We start from the raw sequence: 24,094 nt of genomic DNA on the forward strand, positions 1-24,094 counted from the left end.
GAAACGTGAAAAATGTATTCCAATGTGTTGCAGGGATAGTAACTTTTTCAAGGTGCATTTACAGTTTAAGCCACTAGAGAGCAATGTATTCCATCCGTGTTTGTATTCGTAAAGGTCACGTTTTGACCTAGTTTGTATCGGTTTTAGCATCTATAGGGCAGGGCTTCACGGTGGTAGAGGGGTTAGTGCGTCTGCCTCACAATACGAAGGTCCTGAGTAGTAAGGGTTCAATCCCGGGCTCGGGATCTTTCTGTGTGGAGTTTGCATGTCCTCCCTGTGAATGCGTGGGTTCCCTTCGGGTACTCCGGCTTCCTCCCACTTCCAAAGACATGCACCTGGGGATAGGTTGATTGGCAACACTAAATTGGCCCTAGTGTGTGAATGTGAGTGTGAATGTTGTCTGTCTATCTGTGTTGGCCCTGCGATGAGGTGGCAACTTGTCCAGGGTGTACTCCGCCTTCGCCCGGTTGTAGCTGAGATAGGCACCAGCGCCCCCCGCAACCCCAAAGGGAATAAGCGGTAGAAATGGATGGATGGATCTCTAGGGCAGGAAATGTTTTAGAAGTATTAAAGTGTTCCCTGCATCTTTCAGTATTTATGTACGCTATATCTATATTTACTTTTGTCATTTATTGGAGAATTACCTGCCAGTATTTTTTTATAATTCATTTGAAAAATCATTTAAGCTGAACAGTTTTATGTTTTCCATTTTGTTCACTTACTGTGTCCAAAACTAAAATAAAAAAGATAAGCAAAAGATAATGAGTTTAAATTTTTAAAATTACGCATTTCATTCAAATGTATAGTATAGTTCAGTGGTTCTCAAATGGGGGTACGCGTACCCCTGGGGGTACTTGAAGGTATGGCAAGGGGTACATGAGATTTTTCAAAAATATTCTAAAAAATAGCAACAATTCAAAAATCCTTTATAAATATATTTATTGAATAATACTTTAAGAAAATATGAATGTAAGTTCATAAACTGTGAACAAAAAATACAACAATGCAATATTCAGTGTTGACAGCTGGATTTTTTTGTGGACATGTTCCATAAATATTGATGTTAAAGATTTCTTTTTTGTGGAGAAATGTTTAGAATTAGGTTCATGAATTCAGATGAATCTCTATTACAATCCCCAAAGTTGGCACTTTAATTTGATGATTACTTCTATATGTAGAAATCTTTATTTATAACTGAATCACTTGTTTATTTTTCAACAAGTTTTCAGTTATTTTTATATCTTTTTTCCCCAAATAGTTCAAGAAAGACCACTAAGAATGAACAATATTTTGCACTGTTATACAATTTAATAAATCAGAAACTGATGACATAGTGCTGTATTTTCCTTCTTTATCTCTTTTTTTCAACCAAAAATGCGTTGCTCTGATTAGGGGGTACTTGAATTAAAAAAATGTTCACAGGGGGTACATCACTGAAAAAAGATTGAGAACCACTGGTATAGTTGATCAAAATAAAAGATAAATACAACACATTTGGAATTTGTATTTAGTTAATTGAAATATTTAAGGAAAATAAAGTAAAACATGTTATTCCAAATGAATTACAATGAATACTACAAATGAATACATATAAAATTGGTTTTAGTATCTTCATTCAACAAAAATGCGCATAGTGACTCATACATTTTTCTTGTATGTGCAGAAAAAAATGTGGACACTTTAAAGGGGACCTAAAATTGCCCTAAATCACAAGTGTCTCAAAGGGCTGCACAAGCCACAAAGACATCCTCGGTTCAGACTCTTAATAATGTTACAATGTTGGATACTTGTGTTAAACAATGCCAACGCATCAAATCAGAATATTAATGTCTTTATGCGTGAGCTTACAAGCAATTTTGGACACCTCTGATTGCTGTGTTTTGCAGTCTGGCTACGTCGTGATGTTACAGCAAGTGGACCTACTTTTTTGGATATTAGTTAATGCTATAAATCAAAGGGGAGGAGCTCTGTGTGAGGCCAACTGAGTTTAAAGAAACACAAGGTAGGATAAATTATTATTTTGATCTAATCTTGGCATGCACATAGTAACATAAATGCTGGTATAAGCAGCTTAATTTATCGGTCAGAGAGTGTGTAAGTTTACCTAATGTTGTGACCGGGTGAATGTAGATACTATTCCTGAAGTATATGTTCAACTTTGCCTGGGAAGAAAATAGTACTGACGTTTCTTTTCAAGATATAAATATATTCAACAATGTACATTTTTAGAAGACAGATGATGAGAGGAGGGCAGCGTGGTTTCATTTGCAATCTGGGAATCCCTCCACAAACGAACATCTTTCAGACAGAAGGTAGGATAAAGTATTATTTTGATCTAATCTTAGCATGCACATAGTAACATAAATGCTGGTATAAGCAGCTTAATTTATCGATCAGAGAGTGTGCAAGTTTACCTAATGTTGTGACCGGGTGAATCTAAATACTATTCATGACGTATATTTTCAACTTTGCCTGGGAAAACAATGGTGCTAATGTTTCTTTTCAAGATATAAGTATATTCAACAATGTACATTTTCAGAAGACAGATGATGAGAGGAGGGCAGTGTGGTTTCATTTGCAATCTGGGGATCCCTCCACAAACGAACATCTTTCAGACAGACACGAAAAACAGGTTAAATAAATGTGACCGTGGAGCAGAATTTATGTAAAATTTCCACCAAAGCATATTCAATACACATTATTTATATCAGTGTTTTTTAACCATAGGGCCGTGGCCCAATGTTGGCCACCTTTTTCTGAGCTGTGGTCAGTATGGGCCGCAACTGTACTCATTTGTATTACATTTTTCCGCCACTTATGGCAGTAATGACAATCCTGAACTAAAAGTCAAAAGTTTGGAGCTAAAGTCACAGAGTAGTCTCTTAAGCGCAAAAATGATGACTAAAGCGGGGATGCTGTATTTTTGTTTTTACTTGAATTATATTGACAGTTCAGTCAAGGAACACATTCATTCTTAATTTAGTTGATTTATTTTAGCACAACATAATTGTATATACATGTATTTTTCATCAATTATTTACGAGTTTGGTCTTATGTATTCTAGTTAGTTATTTTTCTATCATGTCATTTTTATTTATTTATTCACAGACAGACATCATTTTGTATTACATTATTGTTTCTTTTGTTAATATCAGAGTCCGTTCTGCAAAAAGGTCATCCTTAGAAGTGTACAGTTTATGGACAGGCACCCACAGGTAAAATATACATCATCATATAATATACGTACAAAATACAGTACAATACAATTCCTTTCAAAATCCACCCACCAAATACCTATTTACAATTTCATACCAACCTACCAGCAGGTTGACATTTATAAAAAAGGATTCTCTGAATCCACCAAATCAGTCTCAATATCCTATTATTCAAAATTGATTAAAAGGTTGCATCTTGAAGATCTGCGATACTCTCATCATACATATGAGGTCAAGACCAAAATTATGCGACTAATGTGAATTCCTCAGCCATAAGGGGTGTGCTAAATATACTAAGCATAACGTCGCAATACATTTGAGTTAAAAAACGTTTTTTAAAAATGTTTAAAGAATGTGATTTTTTTATAAAGCTATCAATCTTATTCCATATCATCGGGCCTCTACAGGCTATACTAAAGCTCGTACACTTTAAATGACAATTGTTCCCTCTTAGTAAATGTTTACTTCTAGTTTACCATGAATTGATTAACGTGGACCTAGACTTAAACAAGTTGAAAAACGTTTTCGAGTGTTACCATTTAGTGGTCAATTGTACGGAATATGTACTGTACTGTGCAATCTACTATTAAAAGTCTCAATCAATAAAAAAACAAACAAAATTGCGGATCTGTAGATACCTAAAAAAGTAATGATTAGGGAGTGAAAATGTATCACAAAGTTGCTGGAAAGAGGCAAAAGTATTGTCGAGGTGTACAGGTTTAATACTTCACCATCTTAAAAAAGGCACTATCGACAAGAGAAGGAGGGAAAGCATGATTAGCTGTGATGGGTGCAAGACTAGCAAACTAGCACTTAAACCGAATCCAGATTCTAAATGAGGTATTTAACGAAGGGATTTTTCGTAAAAGCTAAAGTAGCAGAGCGGATGGGAGAGTGAACCAGAGCCCTAAGAGGTACTGGTTTAGTTGAGTTAGCCTACTGTGGAGGTGGGCATGGCCTGCGGGGTGTGCAAGGACCGGCCTCAAATACAGTGACAGGTGAGTGGATGGCCCAGGTGGGCCTAGGTTATCTGATCACCTGTTGCTTTTAGTAGTGGTCACTGAAATGAGCTGGCAGAGTTTAGAATTGAATCCGTATACTACATTATACATAATACAAGCACCGTGGAATCTTTTGCACTCAGTATACTTCAGAAGATTGAACCCATAAAAAAGAGGATTTGAGGGAGCATTAAAGTTTGCCCATGATATAACACGTGTGACTCTCTTCTGAAGAATGTCCAGTTTTTTAAGATAACTGGGATATATGTGTTACACCAGTGGTTCTCAACCATTTTTCAGTGATGTACCCCCTGTGAACATTTTTTTAATTAAAGTACCCCCTAATCAGAGCAAAGCATTTTTGTTTGAAAAAAAGACATAAAGAAGTAAAATACAGCACTATGTCATCAGTTTCTGATTTATTAAATTGTATAACAGTGCAAAATATTGCTCATTTGTAGTGGTCTTTCTTGAACTATTTGGAAAAAAAGATATAAAAAAACTTGTTGAAAAATAAACCAGTAATTCAAATATAAATAAAGATTTCTACACATAGAAGTAATCATCAACTTAAAGTGCCCTCTTTGGGGATTGTAATAGAGATCCATCTGGATTCAGGAACTTAATTCTAAACATTTCGTCACAAAAAAAGATATCTTTAACATCAATATTTATGGAACATGTCCAAAACTCTAGCTGTCAACGCTGAATATTCCATTGTTGCATTTCTTTTCGCAGTTTTTGAACTTACATTCATATTTTGTTGAAGTATTATTCAATAAATATATTTATAAAGGATTTTTGAGTTGTTGCTATTTTTAGAATATTTAAAAAAAAATCTCACGTACCCCTTGGCATACCTTCAAGTACCCCCAGGGGTACGCGTACCCCCATTGGAGAACCACTGTGTTACACCATACGACATTGCAATAGTTTATATGTGACAAGGTTATAAATTGTAAATAGTTAGATATAATTGTTTAATACAATTAAAATCCAGAGTAATTTCCCCCAGGGATCAACTAAGTACTTTCTAAAACAGGGGTTAGTGCATGTGCCTCACAATACGAAGGTCCTGAGTTCAATCCTGGGCTCGGGATCTTTCTGTGTGGAGTTTGCATGTTCTCCCTGTGACTGCGTGGGTTCCCTCCGGGTACTCCGGCTTCTTCCCAGGTTGATTGTCAACACTAAATTGCCCCTAGTGTGTGAATGTGAATGTGAATGTTGTCTGTCTGTCTGTGTTGGCCATGTGATGAGGTGGCTACTTGTCCAGGGTGTACCCCGCCTTCTGCCTGAATGCAGCTGAGATAGGCTCCAGCACCCCCCACCCCCCGCAACCGCAAAAAGGGACAAGCGGTTGTAAATGGATGGATGTATTTGAGTGGGCCCCCCAACCCTCTGTAGAGGAAAAGTTGGGCCCCGAGGTCAAAAAGGTTAAAGGCCTACTGAAATGCGACTTTCTTTTTTAAAAGGGGATAGCAGGTCCATTCTATGTGTCATACTTGATCATTTCGCGATATTGCCATATTTTTGCTGAAAAGATTTAGTAGAGAACATCGACGATAAAGTTCGCAACTTTTGGTGCTGATAAAAAAGCCTTTCCTGTACCGGAAGTAGCAGATGATATGAGCGTGACGTCACTGGTCGTGGAGCTCCTCAAATATGAACATTCTATACAATCATGGCCACCAGCAGCGAGAGCGATTCGGACCGAGAAAGCGACGATTTCCCCATTAATTTCAGCGAGGATGAAAGATTCGTGGATGAGGAAAGCGAGAGTGAAGGACTAGAACTTTTTTTTTAAAAAAGGACTAGAGGGCAGTGAGAGCGAGTCAGATAGGTAAGATGCTGTGAGAGGCGCCGTGGTAGCCGTGAGGGTGTCAGGACCACTCGGCCAGGCCCAACCGCAACAAGGGATAGAGCCATACCGCTCTGAACCCGACGCTGACGCTGACGGTCAGGAGGACGCTGCTGATATTGATGCTGGAGTGGCACACGATATAGATCGCCTTCAGAATACAGAATGGTAAAATGTTATTTATTTTTCCAAATGATCGCTGCATAATACACTGTACTTTGTGTGTGTGGTCCAATCCAACCGTGTTAGCTTGACCGCTCTGTTCCATAGTAAAGCTTCACTGTCATCTTTCGGGAATGTAAACAATAAAACAAAGGCTGTGTTTGTGTTGCTAAAGCCAGCCGCAATACACTGCTTCCCACCTACAGCTTTCTTCTTTGATGTCTCCATGTTTCATTTGCGGCGCGATATTTAAAATTGCACTTTAGTAAGTTAACCCGGCCGTATTGGCATGTGTTGCAATGTTAAGATTTCATCATTGATTTATAAACTATCAGACTGCGTGGTCGGTAGTAGTGGGTTTCAGTAGGCCTTTAAGAAGCCCTTAACGAGACCCTAAGGAAGTGTTTTGAATGCATTTTACACTCACCATTTTATGTTTAAAATGACAACACTAAATAAAAGATACTCACCGCTGGTCACATCGTGGTTGACTCCTGACACTGAGATCTCGGCATTCTTTATAGGATTGTTGTTTTCATCATACACTATGCCTTTTAGCCCATGGTGCACCTGAAAAACGGGAATAATTGTGAATTCCTATGTCGCCCCCAAAGGGAGGGACACCAAACAAACTTAAATCACAATTTCACCCTATTTAGTTTGTGTCTATAATTAGAAAGGAGCACTTCTACCCTTTAATCATGGTTGCAATGCATGGCTGTATTAACTTTGTACTTTGCTAAACTGAACCAAGTACTTTTGTTTCTCCAAACCTTGCAACCGAGAGGCCAAATAGCCAAGAGAGGTTTTTAGATGTCCTTATGCTCATTTTTCGGTGTCTCTGAAATATATTATGGAGGTGTGTGTGTTCCAACCTGTTCCACGTATGAAACCAGCGCTTCTCGGTTGGCCAGCCATTCTCTGGGCAACGTAGACTCGGCTGGGAACTTATCGCAGCTGAGCTCCAGCGTGATCTCAAAACAGTTAGTGTGTAGATAGTTGAAGTCCTGCATGCCTGCAACAAACAAATGTGACCTATTTTTAAAACGCAAAAAATAAAAATGCCAATAGAGCATCTGTTTCTTGGAAAACTAATACCATGCAATGCGTCCAAGTTCAAGGGTGACGTAAAGCTTGGACGTTAAAACAAATATTACGTGTTCGAATCAGATGTGACCTTGTGCAAGCTCGAAAGCTCGAGCGACTCGACAAAAAAAAAAAAGCTTTGTTCTTTCTCTGCCGCACATTACATTATTAGGAAAGCTTTTTCTTGAGCGATGGTAGAGATGAACATTTTGTCTAATTGCCTCTAAAATTAAACATACATAATTAAATCTTACTTAATTGAATATTATTATGTTTTGTAATTCCTTTTAGAGGAGTGTTTTTAAACTTTTTTCTAGCATAATAAGATGCACTGCGAAAAGTCAGCGTTCAAAAACAAGAAAAAAAAAATACAAAAATGAGGGGTATTTTATTTGAACTAAGCAAAATTATCTGCCAATAGAACAAGAAATTGCAGCCTGTCAAGACTTTCCAAAACAAGTAAAATAAGCTAACCTTAATGAACCCAAAAATACCTTGAAATAAGTATATTCTCACTAATAACAAGTGCACTTTTCTTGGTAGAAAAAAAACAGAGACTTTTTTGCTCATCATGATTTTTTTTTCATGCTCTAAGTAAGAAATTATTACTTTAAAAAAGTAGTTTTATAATTGTGAGTGTTAAAGACACACACTGCAAAAAGTCAGTGTTCAAAAACAAGAAAAAACCAAAACAAAAGTTAGGGGCATTTTACTTGAACTAAGCAAAATTATCTGGCAATAGAACAAGAAAATTTGGCTTGTCAAGACTTTCCAAACCAAGTAAAATTAGCTAACCTCAATGAACCCCAAAATACCTTTAAAATAAGTATATTCTCACGAATAACAAGTGCACTTTTCTTGATAGAAAAAAATAATGAGACCTTTTTCTAAATATGTTGAAAAACATTCTTAAATTAAGTAAATGCTAGTGCCATTATTATAAATCTTGACATAATGATATGCGCTCGGCATTACATTTCTTGCATTTTCCCATTGATAAAATGACATCGCGCCAAGTGCGTGCTCTTTCTGTCAATTTGTGCGCAAAGAATATATATATATATATATATATATATATATATATATATATATATATATATATATATATATATTTACAGCCCCGCCCCCGACCAAATTCTTATTTTATTGTAATATTGAATAATTTATCTGAATGTGCATGAACCATTTCTGTTTAAAATAGTTAAAAAATGTCACATGTTAAATGTTTAAATATTAACTGTCACTTTGCTGTACTGTGCCAACTGCACTACTATATGAGTACGCATGTTCTACTGTTTAATTGGAAAAAAAAAACCTGCAAAGTCCATTTGGCTGTCATTTCTTTTAATTATGAGACACAATTGTGTCAAAGTCATGATTTTTTATTTCATGCTTGAAATTAGAAATTATTACTTTAAGAAGATAGTTTTATGCTTGTGAGTGTTGATGACACAGCTTTGCAACAGTTGATATTCTAGTTTCAAGCATGTTTTACTTAATATAGGTCATTAAATCTCAGCAACAAGCTGTAATATCTTACTGAGATAATTTAGAACCACTTAAACACTTAAAACAAGTAAAACACTCTAACATAACATTTTCTTAGTGAGAAGAATGATCTTATCAGACAGAAAATAAGCAAATATCACCATTATTTGAGATATTTAATCTTACTTAGATTTCAGTTTTTGCAGTACAGCTTTGCAACAGTTGATATTCTAGTTTCAATCATGTTTTACTCAATATAGGTCATAAAATCTCAGCAACAAGCTGTAATATCTTACTGAGATCATTTCGGACCAAAACCCTTAAAAGAAGTAAAACACCAACATAAAATCTGCTTAGTGAGAAGAATTATCTTATCAGACAGAAAATAAGCAAATATCACCCTTATTTGGGATATTTAATCTTACTTAGATTTCGGTTTTTGTAGTGTGGTAAGTAACAAATCCAGGATTTTTTTTGTGTGTGTGTGTGATTATCACAGCCTACGATGCCTGAGTTCGCGGCAGCTTTTTCAGAAAGTTACAGCAAAAGTTGCAATTTTTCAAAAGTATTGAATGACTGGACCACAAAAAGCAACTTTCCAAACAAGGACTCACAGCTGCAACAAGCAGTCATAAAATACACACATAAAATTGTTGTGGTGCTTGTGGGCATTTTTGGGCCAAAATGTGTGACTGTAAAATGCAGCAAAGACGATGAAAAGTCCTCCAAGACTACTAAACCTCAGACATTGACTATTTTTGGCAGTAGTGGTGTTTTTAAATAAAAATCTAAATTGATAGTTAGGATACATACCAGACTACAAACTACAGTACTTGCAGTCCGATGTTTTCTTTAATCATAGTTTCTCTTCCAAATGCCAATGTTATAAATCACGTATGCAACTAAAAAAAAAGATGTGACCTACTAAATAATTACCTAAAACTGCCTGAAGCTAAGAATACAGCTACAGGTATTGCTATTATTCTTTTTTCTGATTACGTCATAGTTAATTGGCCCCTTGTTGCTAGGCAGACTTCAACTGTAACTAGTGACCAAATAAAACTAGGGCAGATATGTTTATTATATACATTCATTTCCCATTACTATCACAGCTCTGTGTTGGAAATAAAATGTGTTGTCGTTAAGCTGGATTTTGTCATCTCTCCTTTAAAACATCTAATAAGTAACCAGAGAAGGCAGTTTTGGTTTGGACTTTAGGTCATTTGGAAACAGGTCTACTGAGAGTTGAGAGTGAAAGAGTTCAGGCCTTCAGTTTCACGTGGAGTTTGTCATTCACGCATGTGGCCTTATCTGACACGGTAACAATCATGGTGGCTACCATGACATTAAAGTATCCTTTTTAGGCAACATTATGGGCACGGTTAACCCATGAGAGCCATTTTTAATACATTCTCAATACGGGATTCATATCTAATACAGAGTAGCGGTGAAACTTCCTGCCCTGCAGAGTCTCTTTGTGCTTTCTCTGCCATGTGGGGGGCAGCTAAGCCCTGCACCCTTATTTAAACGACCTCAGGGGGTCATGGCTGCAATGTGTCAACTTTTGGCATTGAATGAAAAATGATGACAATGAACAAACTCTGCATCGCAGCAAGTAGCTGCAAACGCGTGATGGTGCATGTTTTCCTTTTTTTTCTTTTTGTTGGACTTTTTCTTAATAGCTGTGTGTTGATATTATTTTCATTGGAGTAAAATAAAACCATAATACATACTTAATGATAATTAAAACTACTTTAAAAATATTAAAGATTTTATATATAAATCTGCGATGAGGTGGCGACTTGTCCAGGGTGTACCCCGCCTACCGCCCGAATACAGCTGAGATAGGTGCCAGCGACCCTCCGCGATCCCAAAACGGACAAGCGGTAGAAGATGGATGGATGGATGGACATATATATATATATATATATATATATATATATATATATATATATATATATATATATATATATATATATATATATATATATATATATATATATATATATATATATGTCTTTATATATATATTTATTTATGTGTGCATGCGTGCGTGTTCAAAAGTGTACATATTCTTGTGAAGAACATAATGTCGTGGCTGTCCTGAGTTTCCAATAATTTCTACAACTCTTATTTTTTTGTGAAACAAAAATTGAGCCTTTAATCCCAGGAACACAATTCCCACCGTCAAGCATGATGGTGGTAGTATTATGCCATTGCCCTGTTTTGCTGCCAATGAAACCGGTGCTTTTCAGAGAGTAAATGGGACAATGAAAAAGGAGGATTACCTCCGAATTCTTCAGGACAACCTAAAATCATCAGCCCGGAGGTTGGGTCTTGAGCGCAGTTGGGTGTTCCAACACAACAGGACAATGACCCCAAACACACGTCAAAATTGGTACAGGAATGGCTAAATAAGGCGAGAAATAAGGTTTTAGAATGGCCTTCCCAAAGTCCTGACTTAAACGTGTGGACAATGCTGAAGAAACAAGTCCCTGTCAGAAAACCTACACATTTAGCTAAACCGCACCAATTTTGTCAAGAGGAGATGTCAAATTCAACCAGAAGCTTGCCAGAAGCTTGTGGATGGCTGGCTACTAAAAGCACCTTATTGCAGTTTAACTTGCCAAGGGAAAAGCAACCAAATATTAACATTGCTGTATGTATACTTTTGACCCAGCAGATTTGGTCACATTTTCAGTAGACCCATAATAAATTCATAAAAGAACCAAACTTCATGAATGTTTTTGTGACCAACAAGTATGTGCTCCACTCACTCCTTCATAAAAAAAATAGCAGTTGTATAAATTATTGGAAACTCAAGATAGCCATGACCTTATGTTCTTTACAAGTGTATGTAAACTTTTGACCACAACTGTACATATTGGATATAGACATAAAACAGAATTGGGGGTACATATAAAACCTGCAGTGTACAAAAAAACAGTACCTTACTGCCCCCTAACATGGTGAAAAGATCAGTTATTTTCATACCCTTTTGTACAACGTGTGCCAAGGGAAACATACAAAACAAACCAAACTGTACTGCTCGCTGCAAAACAGAAAGCTACCATAGGTTTTGAGAGTGAACAGTCTAGCTCAGGGGTGCCCATTACGTCGATCGCGAGCTACCAGTCGACCGCGGGGGGTGTGTCAGTCGATCTCCAGCCAAGCTTTAAACAAAAATAGACCTAAAAATTAGTGATCATCAGTCTTCACCAAGACGTCACTTAAATGACATTCACGGTACCGGAGGGTCTTGTGAGATGACGCTGGCTGCTGCAAGATCATTATTATGAAAATATGACAGAGAGGAAGGCGAGAAACACTTTTTATTTCAACAGACTCTCGCGCCGTACCTTCCGTCAAAACTCTAAAGGCCGACTACACATTTCCTATCTTCACAATAAAAGCCCTGCTTCATGCTGCCTGCGCTAACTAAATACAGAGTCTCGGAAAACTGGCGTGCACAAGCGATCCCTCAGAAAGCTGGCGTGCACATCACTTGTGCACGCCAGCTTTCCGAGACTCTTATTTTGTTAGCGCAGGCAGCATGAAGCAGGGCTTTTATTGTGAAGATAGGAAATGTGCAGTCGGCCTTTAGAGTTTTGACGGAAGGGACGGCGCGAAAGTCTGTTGAAATAAAAAGTGTTTCTCGCCTTCCTCTCTGTCATTTTTTCATAATAATGAACTGGCAGCAGCCAGCGTCATCTCACAAGACCCTCGGGTGCCGTGAATGTCAATCAAGCAAGCTACGGAATTTGCCGCCAATGTTTTTCTTGTAAAGTGTATGGAAGCTGGATGAATTAGATGCCAAAAACCAACCACTTTCATGTGGTATTGTACAGAAAGGACAACTTTTTTTCTCCTCCATTTGAAAATGTGGGCGTTATCATCATTACTGTCTGATTCCAATCAATGCAAGTCATCAGAATCAGGTAATACACCAACTTATATTCTTGTCTTTGTGAAAGAAAGACATCTATACGTGTCACACATGCTTGTATTATCATTAAACACATTTAACTTGTTTACAAAAATGTCTCTTTCATAAATAAATAAATATAAATGTTATATATAAATGAGGTAGATCCCCTCGAGTTGGTCAATTGAAAAGTAGCTCGCCTGCAGAAAAAGTGTGGGCACCCCTGGTCTAGCTATATTGGTTTACATTTACTGACCCTTAGACAGCGAGTACCAGCTAGCCCCGTTGGTTATCCCCTCATCAAAGTAGTCACCGCAGTTCCAACCGTTGTGCATCCAGCTGTGTGCATACGAGTAGGTCCTCGCCAACTGACACACACATATGCAAATGTTATAGATAATGTTTCCAAAGCATCTACATTGGAATTTGAGGCTCACGTTTCTGAAGATTTTGTCGTCCGGAGTGGCGGCGTAGGTGGTCCTTCCTCGGATGCGGGCATCTCGCGACTTGTCAAAGGGGTAGTTGGCCACCACGGCTCCTCCATGGAGGTTGGCGGATAGGACAAAGTTGTAGTTCTGCATCCATTTGATGACCGCACGTGTCTCTGGTTCAACCTGTATTGAATAAAAGAGAAACATAATACGTACATTTGTTTTTTTTGTCCCTCACTATAGGGCAGTGGTTCTCAACCTTTTTTCAGTGATGTTCCCCCTGTGAACATTTTTTTAATTCAAGTACCTTCTAATCAGAGCAAAGGATTTTTGGTTGAACAAAAGAGCTAAAGAAGTAAAATACAGCACTATGTCATCATTTTCTGATGTATTAAATTGTATAAAATATTGCTCATTTGTAGTGGTCTGCGCAGTGGGAGAGTGGCCGTGCGCAACCCGAGCGTCCCTGGTTCAATTCCCACCTAGTACCAACCTCGTCACGTCCGTTGTGTCCTGCGCAAGACACTTCACCCTTGCTCCTGATGGGTGCTGGTTGGCGCCTTGCATGGCAGCTCCCTCCATCAGTGTGTGAATGTGTGTGTGAATGGGTAAATGTGGAAGTAGTGTCAAAGCGCTTTGAGTACCTTGAAGGTAGAAAAGCGCTATACAAGTACAACCCATTTATCATTTATTTATTTATATAAAAATAATTAAAAACTTGTTGAAAAATGAACAAATGATTCAATTATAAATAAATATTTCTACACATAAAAGTAATCATCAACTTAAAGTACCCTCTTTGGGGATTGTAGTAGATATCCATCTTGATTCATGAACTTAATTCTAAACATTTGTTCACAAAAAAAGAAATCTTTCACATCAATATTTATGGAACATGTCCACAAAAAGTCTAGCTGTCAGCACAGAATATTGCATTGCATTTCTTTTCACAGTTTATGAACTAACAACCATATTTTCTTGAAGTATTAATCAATAAATATATTTATGAAGGATTTTTTTAATTGTTGCTATTTTTAGAATATTTTTAAAAAAATCTCACATACCCCTTTTCATACCTTCAAGTAACCCCAGGGGTACGCGTACCCCCATTTGAGAACCACTGCTATAGGGTGTGCCATGTTTTATTTCATATCACATGACCTTCTAAAAAAGACTGACAACATCTGGTTCTTGATTCACTTCTTCACTTTCTGGCTTCACTTCTTGGCCAGCCAACTAGACAAGTATCGCAGTTACTTTGCTTTTTTTCCCCGGTTTTTCACTTTTCGACAATGTGGAAAATCTTCAGGTATGCATGAATAAACCGACAATGTATCTTCTGAAAGTCATTCTGCGCTTTTTGTTCTGTTGTCTCTGTTACCACAGGACAATAATAGGAAGGCTTTTTCTTGAGCAGGAGTAGGGATGATAAATTTGTGAAGCAGATATGGGCATTTAGATCAGCAATATTATTTTCCCGTGTGGCCGGACAGGACAGGTTTTAAGAAAAATAATAATTCAACATTAAAAAAAAGAAAATCAACATAATTAAATAATAGTAATTGTCTTAATTTTATTTAAATTAATTAGTATTTTTTTATTAGATTTTCTTAATGTGTATACATGTCCTCTATCGATAAAGAATAAGCATACTTAACATAATTAAATCATAATACTTTTTAAAATGTGATTAAATGTTAACTATTTATTTAATTATTATTATATTTGTTATTTCTTCAGATTAATTTTAGAAGTCAAAAATATTTTTTATTTTTTTTTGTAGATATTATACAAACTTATTTTTTTAATGAAACCACATTTAAAATGATATGTAACAAATAGCATGATGTTCTTCTTCGGGAAAGCAATTACGTTGATCTTGAATGAACAGCGCCTCTGCTGGTTGAATCCTAGGATTGCATCAATTTATTCAAGAGATCAAAAAGCAACACATTTTGTTTTTTCACAGACACACTCACATCCAATTTTGTAGCACAAAGGTGGACCACTACTTTTAATTTAGTTTAAATTAATTTTTATTTTTGAGTTGTTTTTTTTTTTTATGTTAATACATTTCCTCTATCAATTAAGAGGAAGCATACTTAACATAATTAAATCGTAATACTTTTTCAAATGTATTTAAATGTTAATTAATTAAATAATTATTATTATATTTGTTATTTCTTCAGATTTATTTTAGAGGTATTTTTTTTTTACATAGCTATTATACAAACTTATTTTTTTAATGAAACCACATTTAAAATGATATGTAACAAATAGCATGATGTTCTTCGGGAAAGCAATTACATTGATTTTGAATGAACAGCGCCTCTGCTGGTTGAATCCTAGTATTGCATCAATTTATTCAAGATTGCAATAAGCATCACATTTTTTTTTCACAGACACACTCACATTCAATTTTCTAGCACAAAGATAAACAACTACTTTTAGTTTAATTTATATTAATTATTATTTTTGACTTTATTTTTTTAATGTTTATACATTTCCTCTATCAATTAAGAGGAAGCATACTTAACATAATTAAATCATAATACTTTTTCAAATGTAATTAAATGCTAATTAATTAAATAATTATTACTATATTTGTTATTTCTTTTGATTTATTTTAGAGGTAATTTCCCCCAAAATTTTTACATAGCTATTATACAAACTTATTTTTTTTAATGAAACCACATTTGAAATGATATGTAACAAAGACATGCAACCTGGGGATAGGTTGATTGGCAACACTAAATTGGCCCTAGTGTGTGATTGTGAGTGTGAATGTTGTCTGTCTATCTGTGTTTGCCCTGCGATGAGTTGGCGGCTTGTCCAGGGTGTACTCTGCCTTCCGCCCGATTGTAGCTGAGATAGGCACCAGCGCCCCCCGCGACCCCAAAAAGAATAAGCGGTAGAAAATGGATGGATGGACATAACAAATACCATGATGTTCTTGTTCGAGAAAGCAATTACATGATCTTGAATGAACAGCGCCTCTGCTGGTTGCATCCTAGTATTGCATCAATGTATTCAAGATGGAAATAAGTAACAATTTTTTTTTTCCCAGACACATGCACAAAGGTGGACAACTACTGGCCAGTGAGACATTCATGACCCCGAGAGGGCATTTAAAGCCACAATTGCTGTTAAAATAAAATCCCAAAAATGTGTTTAACTTTGAGCAGTTCATATTTTTGTAATAAATTTAGTGCGGAACCTCAACCTTATTATTCATTCACAAATATACAAATGTACTAAAATTGAATTTACCTCGCACTATACATTACAGACCAATGATGTGCGGTTTTTGAGGTGATACTTGATGTTAAAAGGAAAAAAACGAAGTCTTCGAGTCAGCGACAACACTTCAGCTTCAAATCCGTTTATTCACACCCAGCTATGGTTACATACTTATCGCCATTCATCGGGTGTGTAGAGCAGATAAATAATGCCTCTCCTGGTGTGAGGTATGTGGGACAATAAACACTGCCAGTCACCCCTTTGAGAAAGCTCAGGCCCGTCCTAGTCTATCTGCTGGCCTTGAACCCTGGCAGGAGCAGTCTGCTGGCAGGTATTTATTATGAGTGCTCTTTGTTTAGAGCCATGCTTGCTTTGAAGCTAAATCTGTAGCTATGGTTCAGGCTGACATAAGGATACATTACATATGAAGGCAGCCATATCTCATTGTGTGTGTAAACACAAAGAGAGCAGACCCCTGCGTGACCTACACTTGAGTTTATAAGAGCGGATATACAGTTGATACTGGAGTAAGTTAAGCAAACCGTCCACGTGGACTGACCTGTTGCTCCCAGTTGTCAGGCAGCGGCAGGTGGTGCTTTCGTCCGTTGGTCTTCTCGTAGTAATACATGAGGGCGTTCAGGTCGGGAAAGTTGCGGTTCAGGTCGATTTCCCGGGCGTTGCCACGACCCACCAGGTAGCCGTTGAACTCTGGGCCCTGTCAGAACACTGATAAATGTCAATACGCCCACTGATCTGTAACAATAATAACCATATTACAACCTTACGCCCATAATATAACATTATTTCCCACAATAATAAACCTTTTTTTTATAATAGCAACTTTTTTGTAATATAATGACTTTATTCGTTGTTGTTTATTTTATTTACGGATGTTAATACAACTTTATTCTCGTAATATTATGCCACTGTTTATGCAATATACATATTTTTTCAGTGATGTACCCCCTGTGAACATGTTTTTAATTCAAGTACCCCCTAATCAGAGCAAAGCATTTTTGGTTGAAAAAAATAAAAAGTTAAAATACAGCACTATATCATCAGTTTCTGATTTGTTAAAATGTATAATAGTGCAAAATATTTGGAAAAAAAGATATAAAAATAACTAAAAACTTGTTGAAAAATAAACAATTGATTCAATTATAAATAATGATTTCTACACATAGAAGTAATCATCAACTAAAAGTGCCCTCTTTGGGGTTTGTAATAGAGATCCATCTGGATTCATGAACTTAATTCTAAACATTTGTTCACAAAAAAAAGAAATCTTTAACATCAATATTTACGGAATATGTCCACAAAAAATTTAGCTGTCAACACTGAATATTGCATTGTTGCATTTCTTTTCACAGTTTATGAATTTACATTCATATTTTGTTGAAGTATTATTCAATAAAGATATTTTAAAAGGATTTTTGAATTGTTGCTATTTTTACAATATTTTTTAAAAATCTCACGTACCCTTTGGCATACCTTCAAGTACCCCCAGGGGTACGTGTACCCCCAATTGAGAACCACTGCGATAATACCATAAGTTGGTTTGAAAAAAAGATGTATTATCGTAATGTCAAAACTTTATTCTGTTGGTGTTGAGATTTTAAGCTCACTCATTTGCCAAATATTTACCGTTACAACTTTTATGACATAAAAATAAAACACTTTTTTTTTTTTCATATTATGCCATTATTGTATCAAAATTATAAAGGATTTTGATACAATAATTTTTGTCATGATGTTATGAATTTATTTGTGTAACTTGATTTTTACTGCAGACTTTATTCTCGTAATATTACACCGCTATTCATGAAACGATACCATACTTATTTAAAGAAAACGCTTTATCGTCATAAAATTAAAACTTTATTTTGGTAGTATTGAGATTTTACGCTTTTACGTTATACACCAAAAAAACTAATTTTTTTGCGATACGCAATTTAAAAAAAGAAGTGTAACATAACCCTATTATGCATCCAATAGTAAAAAAAAAAAAGTGGCCCAAAAATTAAGGATTTATTGACATAATGTAATTACCAGCACTTTTTGTTGTGACTTAATTTTTACTACAGACTTTTTTTTACCCCGCGACCCTGAAGGGAATAAGTGGTAGAAAAAGGATGGAAGGATGGATGGATGGATGGATGGACTTTGTTTCAACATTATTCTTGAACTATTTTGCCAGTATTCATGTAATAGTGCAAATCTTGGGCCCAAAAATAAACAATTTCTTGCCATATCTGGATGACTGTTGTTGTCTTTAATTCTTCACTGCAGACTTTATTTTAAGTCAATATTCTTGTAATATTTCACTGTTATATTCATGTTAAAACAATTCTGCTGTAATGCATAGTATCATAACTTTTTTCCTGTTGTATTAATACCTAACTCATGTAATTCTAAACATTATTTGCCAAAAAATGACAACTTTTTGCCATATTAAGATATCATGTTTGTAATATTATCCCATACCCTATTTAGTACACCTTTTTTTTAAACCAAAAAACTAAAGTATTTACTGTCATAATCTCATGACTTTATTATTACTTTATATTATTTTATTATCATGATATTTTGCCGTTATTCCTGTAAAAAAAAAACCTGCTTTGTTGTCATAATATTAAAACTTTATTATTGTACTCTTAATACTTTATGAATGTAATATTACACTTACTTTATTAAAAGAATGACAACTTTTGTGGGACGGCGTGGCTCGGTTGGTAGAGTGGCCATGCCAGCAACTTGAGGGTTCCGGATTTGATTCCTGCTTGTGCCAGCCCAGTCACTACCATTGTGTCCTTGGGCAAGGCACTTTACCCACCTGCTCCCAGTGCCACCCACACTGATTTAAATGTAGTTTAAAGATGTAGATCAAGGGGTTCGCTATGTAAAGCGCTTTGAATCTCTAGAGAAAAAGCGCTATGTAAATATAACTCTTCACTTCACGTCACAATAAATTTGAAAGGTTTTTAATATTACGACATTATTTGTGTTATAGTACACACTTTGGGCCCCAAAAATAAAGATTGTGACATACAATTATGGCCTTCTTGTAGTAACCCTTTTTTTTTTTTACTATGGACTTTGTCACAACTTTATTTTTCATAATATTTCACCGTTATATTTATAAATCCTAAAGAAAACCAGATTTATCAATATTGTAACTTTATTATTATAATAATTACACATTTATTGTCATTATGTTAAAACCATTTTCTCATTATACCTTTAATTAAAAACATGCAGAAAAATAACATTTATTGTAATATTTTTTGACTTTATTCATACATTATTATGACCCTATTCTTGTATATTACTCTTTTTTGTTGAAAATAACAAATGTATTGTCATTATCTTGTGAAAATAATTGTTCCTGTTATATAGTGACTTTATTCTCAACATACTGGGCTTATTGTCACCTTTTTTTCCTCATTTCACATGGACTCAATAGTCCTTTATAGTTCCCCATTGTGCCTTTGGGTGTGTGTTACCTGTCTGGCAGCCACCTCATAGCCATCAGGGTTCATGGAGGGCATGATGTGGATGCGTGTGTCGTAGATGAGCCTCGTGATCCGCTGGTTTCCAGCCCGGTATTCCTCGCACAGGAACTGTGAGAACTTGATGAGCAGCTCGCGGCCCAGCACTTCGTTGCCGTGCATGTTGCCCACGTACTTGAACTCAGGTTCCACTAGGGGAGGAAGTCATGAGACGAAGATCGGATAACATGTCAAAAAAGTGGCAGAAAAGCGATGCGTGGCATAAACATTGAAAATGACATACTGTACAATCATTGTTTTGATTCTAAACATATTTTGGTTTAATGTGTACATTTAAAAGCACTTATTATGTCTGTATAGGCAAAGTTACATTGTAACATGTATAACTGTTGCACAAGTGCAAAAAGAAGTTAGGAGGAAGGAAGAGCGTAGGTATTGCTGCAAACCTTAGGCATTGTTTGTTTATAATTATAAAATTAATCCCTGCCATTTCAAAGGGTGAAAAACTAATAGACAAACCCATAAAAAGCCAAAAAGATGCCTTTATATTTATACTCCAAACCAGCGTTCCCCAAACTACTACTAGCGTCCACAATCCATCCCGTGAGATGTTGAAGATTAAAATAAAGTTCAACTTTTTTTTTTATTTGCCTGTCCAGTCGCTCAAGGCAAATCATATTGCTGATGCTGATGCCCATGCTGTACAGATTTACTTTACCAAATAAATGTGTAAGATACTTCATTTATTGCTTTATTTGTATTTCACTTTATTAAATGTTTGGATATATTTAGCATCTGGCACAGCCGGACGGGAGCAAGAAGAGTAACAATAGAAGACAGAGTGGGACATTGTGGGAATGTATATATATATATATATATATATATATATATTTATTTATTAGGGCTGCGAATCTTTGGGTGTCCCACGATTCCATTCAATATCGATTCTTGGGGTCACGATTCCATTCAAAATCGATTTTTTAAAAATTCAACACGATTATTGATTCATAAACGATTTTTTCACGATTTAAAAGGATTCTCTATTCATTCAATACAAAGGATTTCAGCAGGATCTACCCCAGTCTGCTGACATACAAGCAGAGTAGTAGATTTTTGTAAAAAGTTTTATAATTGTAAAGGACAATGTTTTATCAACTGATTGCAATAATGTAAATTTGTTTTAACTATTAAATGACCCAGAAATTATGACTTATTTTATCTTTGTGAAAATATTGGACACAGTGTGTTGTCAAGCTTATGAGATGCGATGCAAGTGTAAGCCACTGTGACACTATTGTTTTTTTTGTTTTTTTTATAAATGTCTAATGATAATGTCAATGAGGGATTTTTAATCACTGCTATGCTGAAATTTTAACTAATATTGATACTGTTGTTGATAATATTCATTTTTGTTTCACTACTTTTGGTTTGTTCTGTGTCGTGTTTGTGTCTCCTCAATTGCTCTGTTTATTTCAGTTCTGAGTGTTGCTGGGTCAGGTTTGGTTTTGGAATTGGATTGCATTGTTATGGTCATGCTGTGTATTGTTTTGTTGGTTTGCTCTCCAGGGTGTTTCCCTGAAGAGCTGGGAAAATCCCCTGAAGAGCAGGGAAACCTGCAAAACAGGCTTGTAGGGATGAAATAGCCTCTGTGTTTTTTCCAGACTTAACGTATATTTCGCTCTACCCCGTTATTGACCACTGTATAACGGATAAACCACAGAAAAAAACTATTTTAGGCATTCACTGTACAGTGTTGTACAAAACACATCACATTTTGTCAAAGCATCTACATGCTGGAAAATGTTGGATTCTCTTTCTGTTGGATGCTTAGCTGCAGCACACCCTGCAGATAGTGCCATGGAACCGATTTCTGATTAAGTTAAAAAAATGCAATGTTTACAATTTAAAGCTGAGACAAAAGACCGACAAATATGCTGTGCACAGGGGCACCGCTAAGGATTTTGGGCCCCATGAAAATAATCTTTACAGGGCCCCCAACACATAATTTCCTATAATTTCATCATCATTAGGGGCCTCTCTGGGCCCCCCTCCATCATGGGCTCCTAGAATCCGTCTCCTTTACCCCCCCTTTTCTGCGCCCCTGGCTGTGCAGCAAATGCCGAACCTCAAATAGGCAATGACTTACTGCCCATGTAATTATTATAAAAGTAATGGTAGCTCATGTTCTACTGCCTCTGTAGTTATTGAACAAATAATGGTAACTGCTAACTATGTTTCTACTGCTCATTATACAAGTAATGGTAATTCTGTTTCTACTACCCAGTTAACTATTATACATTTTTATACAAGTAATGATTACTATGTTAGCATCTGTAGATAGCTCAATAAACTTCAAACTTTTTTCACCAAAAACTCTCTGCAAGTACCACCGTTAATAAACCAAATATATTTTATACATGACAGAGACATTCTGCTGTTTTGTATGATCTACTGCAAAAATTATTGTTAATAATCTTCTATATGACAAAAGTGTATGTTTTAGGAATGTTTTGCAAAAAGACTGAAGTCACGTGTTGTTAGGATGTCTTATATTAATTCTGATCCTTTGGTTGCTTGTTAAATAGCCCTGCTTTAGGGGTGTGTTAAAGGGGAACTGCACTATTTTTGGAAATTTTCCTATCATTCACAATCATTATGAGAGACAGGGACAAGCAGTAGAAAATTGACAGATGCCTTTTTTTTTAGGATTCTATAGATGATAAAAAAAAACGTGGCTAATAGGAGTTAACATTCTAGCCTTCAAAGTCCTTAAAAACCTTCCATCAACGTTTAATATACTAGCTGAATATATTTATACAGTATAGTAACGGACATATTTATATGTAATATATACAATATACATTTTTTTACCGAATTTTGTTCATTTTATGCTTTACTGGAACATGTTTTCTCAGCGCATTTATTTCCGTTCCCATAGCAACGCATTTCCGCAAACAAACGTGTGTTCTTATTTCCAAAAACAAACGCAAGTGTGTTCTAATCATGGCTGACTTGGAAAAAGGCAATGAAGATGACTATATTTGGACAAATGAGGATTCTCAACCTTATCTTTTTGAACTGTTGGTTATAGAAGCCAGCACGAAGAGAGGGTGAAATGTTGGCGCAGAAAGAGCGAGGACTTGACGCTGCAAATGCGGAACTTGGAGCCAAGCTATGCCGACATAAATAGAGTGCGTACCCAAAATCAGCCGGGAAAAAAATGTCCCCGGCCAGCTTGACCAAACGGACAAATGTTCCATCTATTGAGTCACTATAATATTGATCATGATACACGCAGCACATCATGCTTGTTAGTACAACTACATCCGCTCAAACAAAACATGAAATGTTGGCTAATACTTTACAGATACTGTCAGTGATGGGCAGTAACAAACTACATAACTTAACTACATGTTCCAGTAGATTGGCGGTAGCTAAGCTACTTTTTTAATGAGTAGCTTCTCCTGTAAAATGGACTGCGAATCCAGGCCCCAAAAAAATGGAGAAAATACAATGACCTGGATGAATGAGAACATCCATGATGATCTGTTGGTGTTCTTATGATGAGTCACAATTGGCTAAAGATAGGGCGAAACATTAGGAACTGGCCTGTCAGAGGCAAGATAAGGCAGGTCATCCAAATTAATAAGCAAAATCATAACAGTCGTGCACTCATGTCACATGACGATGAGGGAGTCAGAGACAGAGGGACGCTTCAAGCTGACCGCTCAAAAAAAAAAATCATATTTTTAAATGGCTGAGGGATTCTGTCCCACAGATTAGATTTATCCTTTAGTGATGAAGATGACGTGCAGGAAACCCACAATAATGCCTGTCCTTGTATTTAGAGAAAATAATGCCCCAAACCTTAGTTTGTACTTGTTTACTCTGTAAACCAAAATCATACCTGCTCTCTTCCTCGAAGACGTCCAACACAAATTTAGGAACACAGATTAAGGTGAGGTGAGTTCATGAAAGTTTTACTGCACATAACTATTGCCAACTCTTCCCAAACACAAAAGTCAAGATATAGACAGATGCTGTTTTTTTTTTTGTTTTTTTTTTACTGTAGGTAGAGAAAATTAATAACATGGTAGGTGCGGGCCAAAGAAAAGGCAAACTAAATAAATACCCCAAGAGGTAGTTTTAGTGTCCCCCCAGCTAAATGACAGATAGTTA

At 36.0% G+C, this 24,094-nt stretch overlaps 2 protein-coding genes across 4 annotated transcripts in view; one reads left to right on the forward strand and one right to left on the reverse strand.

The window, feature by feature from the left end:
- Positions 1-24,094, forward strand: part of LOC133558337 (integrin beta-3-like) — a 92,090-nt gene that overhangs the window by 10,915 nt on the left and 57,081 nt on the right. The gene's annotated exons all lie outside the window — the stretch shown is intronic.
- Positions 1-24,094, reverse strand: part of cpn1 (carboxypeptidase N, polypeptide 1) — a 28,648-nt gene that overhangs the window by 617 nt on the left and 3,937 nt on the right. The window contains exons 2-7 of the mRNA XM_061909634.1: positions 19,910-20,106; positions 16,966-17,121; positions 13,173-13,349; positions 12,992-13,103; positions 7,112-7,251; positions 6,707-6,806 (exon numbers count right to left, since the gene is read on the reverse strand). Of these exons, the coding sequence (XP_061765618.1) occupies positions 6,707-6,806; positions 7,112-7,251; positions 12,992-13,103; positions 13,173-13,349; positions 16,966-17,121; positions 19,910-20,106 (882 nt within the window). The remainder of the gene's footprint in view (positions 1-6,706; positions 6,807-7,111; positions 7,252-12,991; positions 13,104-13,172; positions 13,350-16,965; positions 17,122-19,909; positions 20,107-24,094) is intronic.

The sequence above is a fragment of the Nerophis ophidion genome, linkage group LG08 (assembly GCF_033978795.1).
Source record: "Nerophis ophidion isolate RoL-2023_Sa linkage group LG08, RoL_Noph_v1.0, whole genome shotgun sequence".
Lineage (NCBI taxonomy): Eukaryota > Metazoa > Chordata > Actinopteri > Syngnathiformes > Syngnathidae > Nerophis > Nerophis ophidion.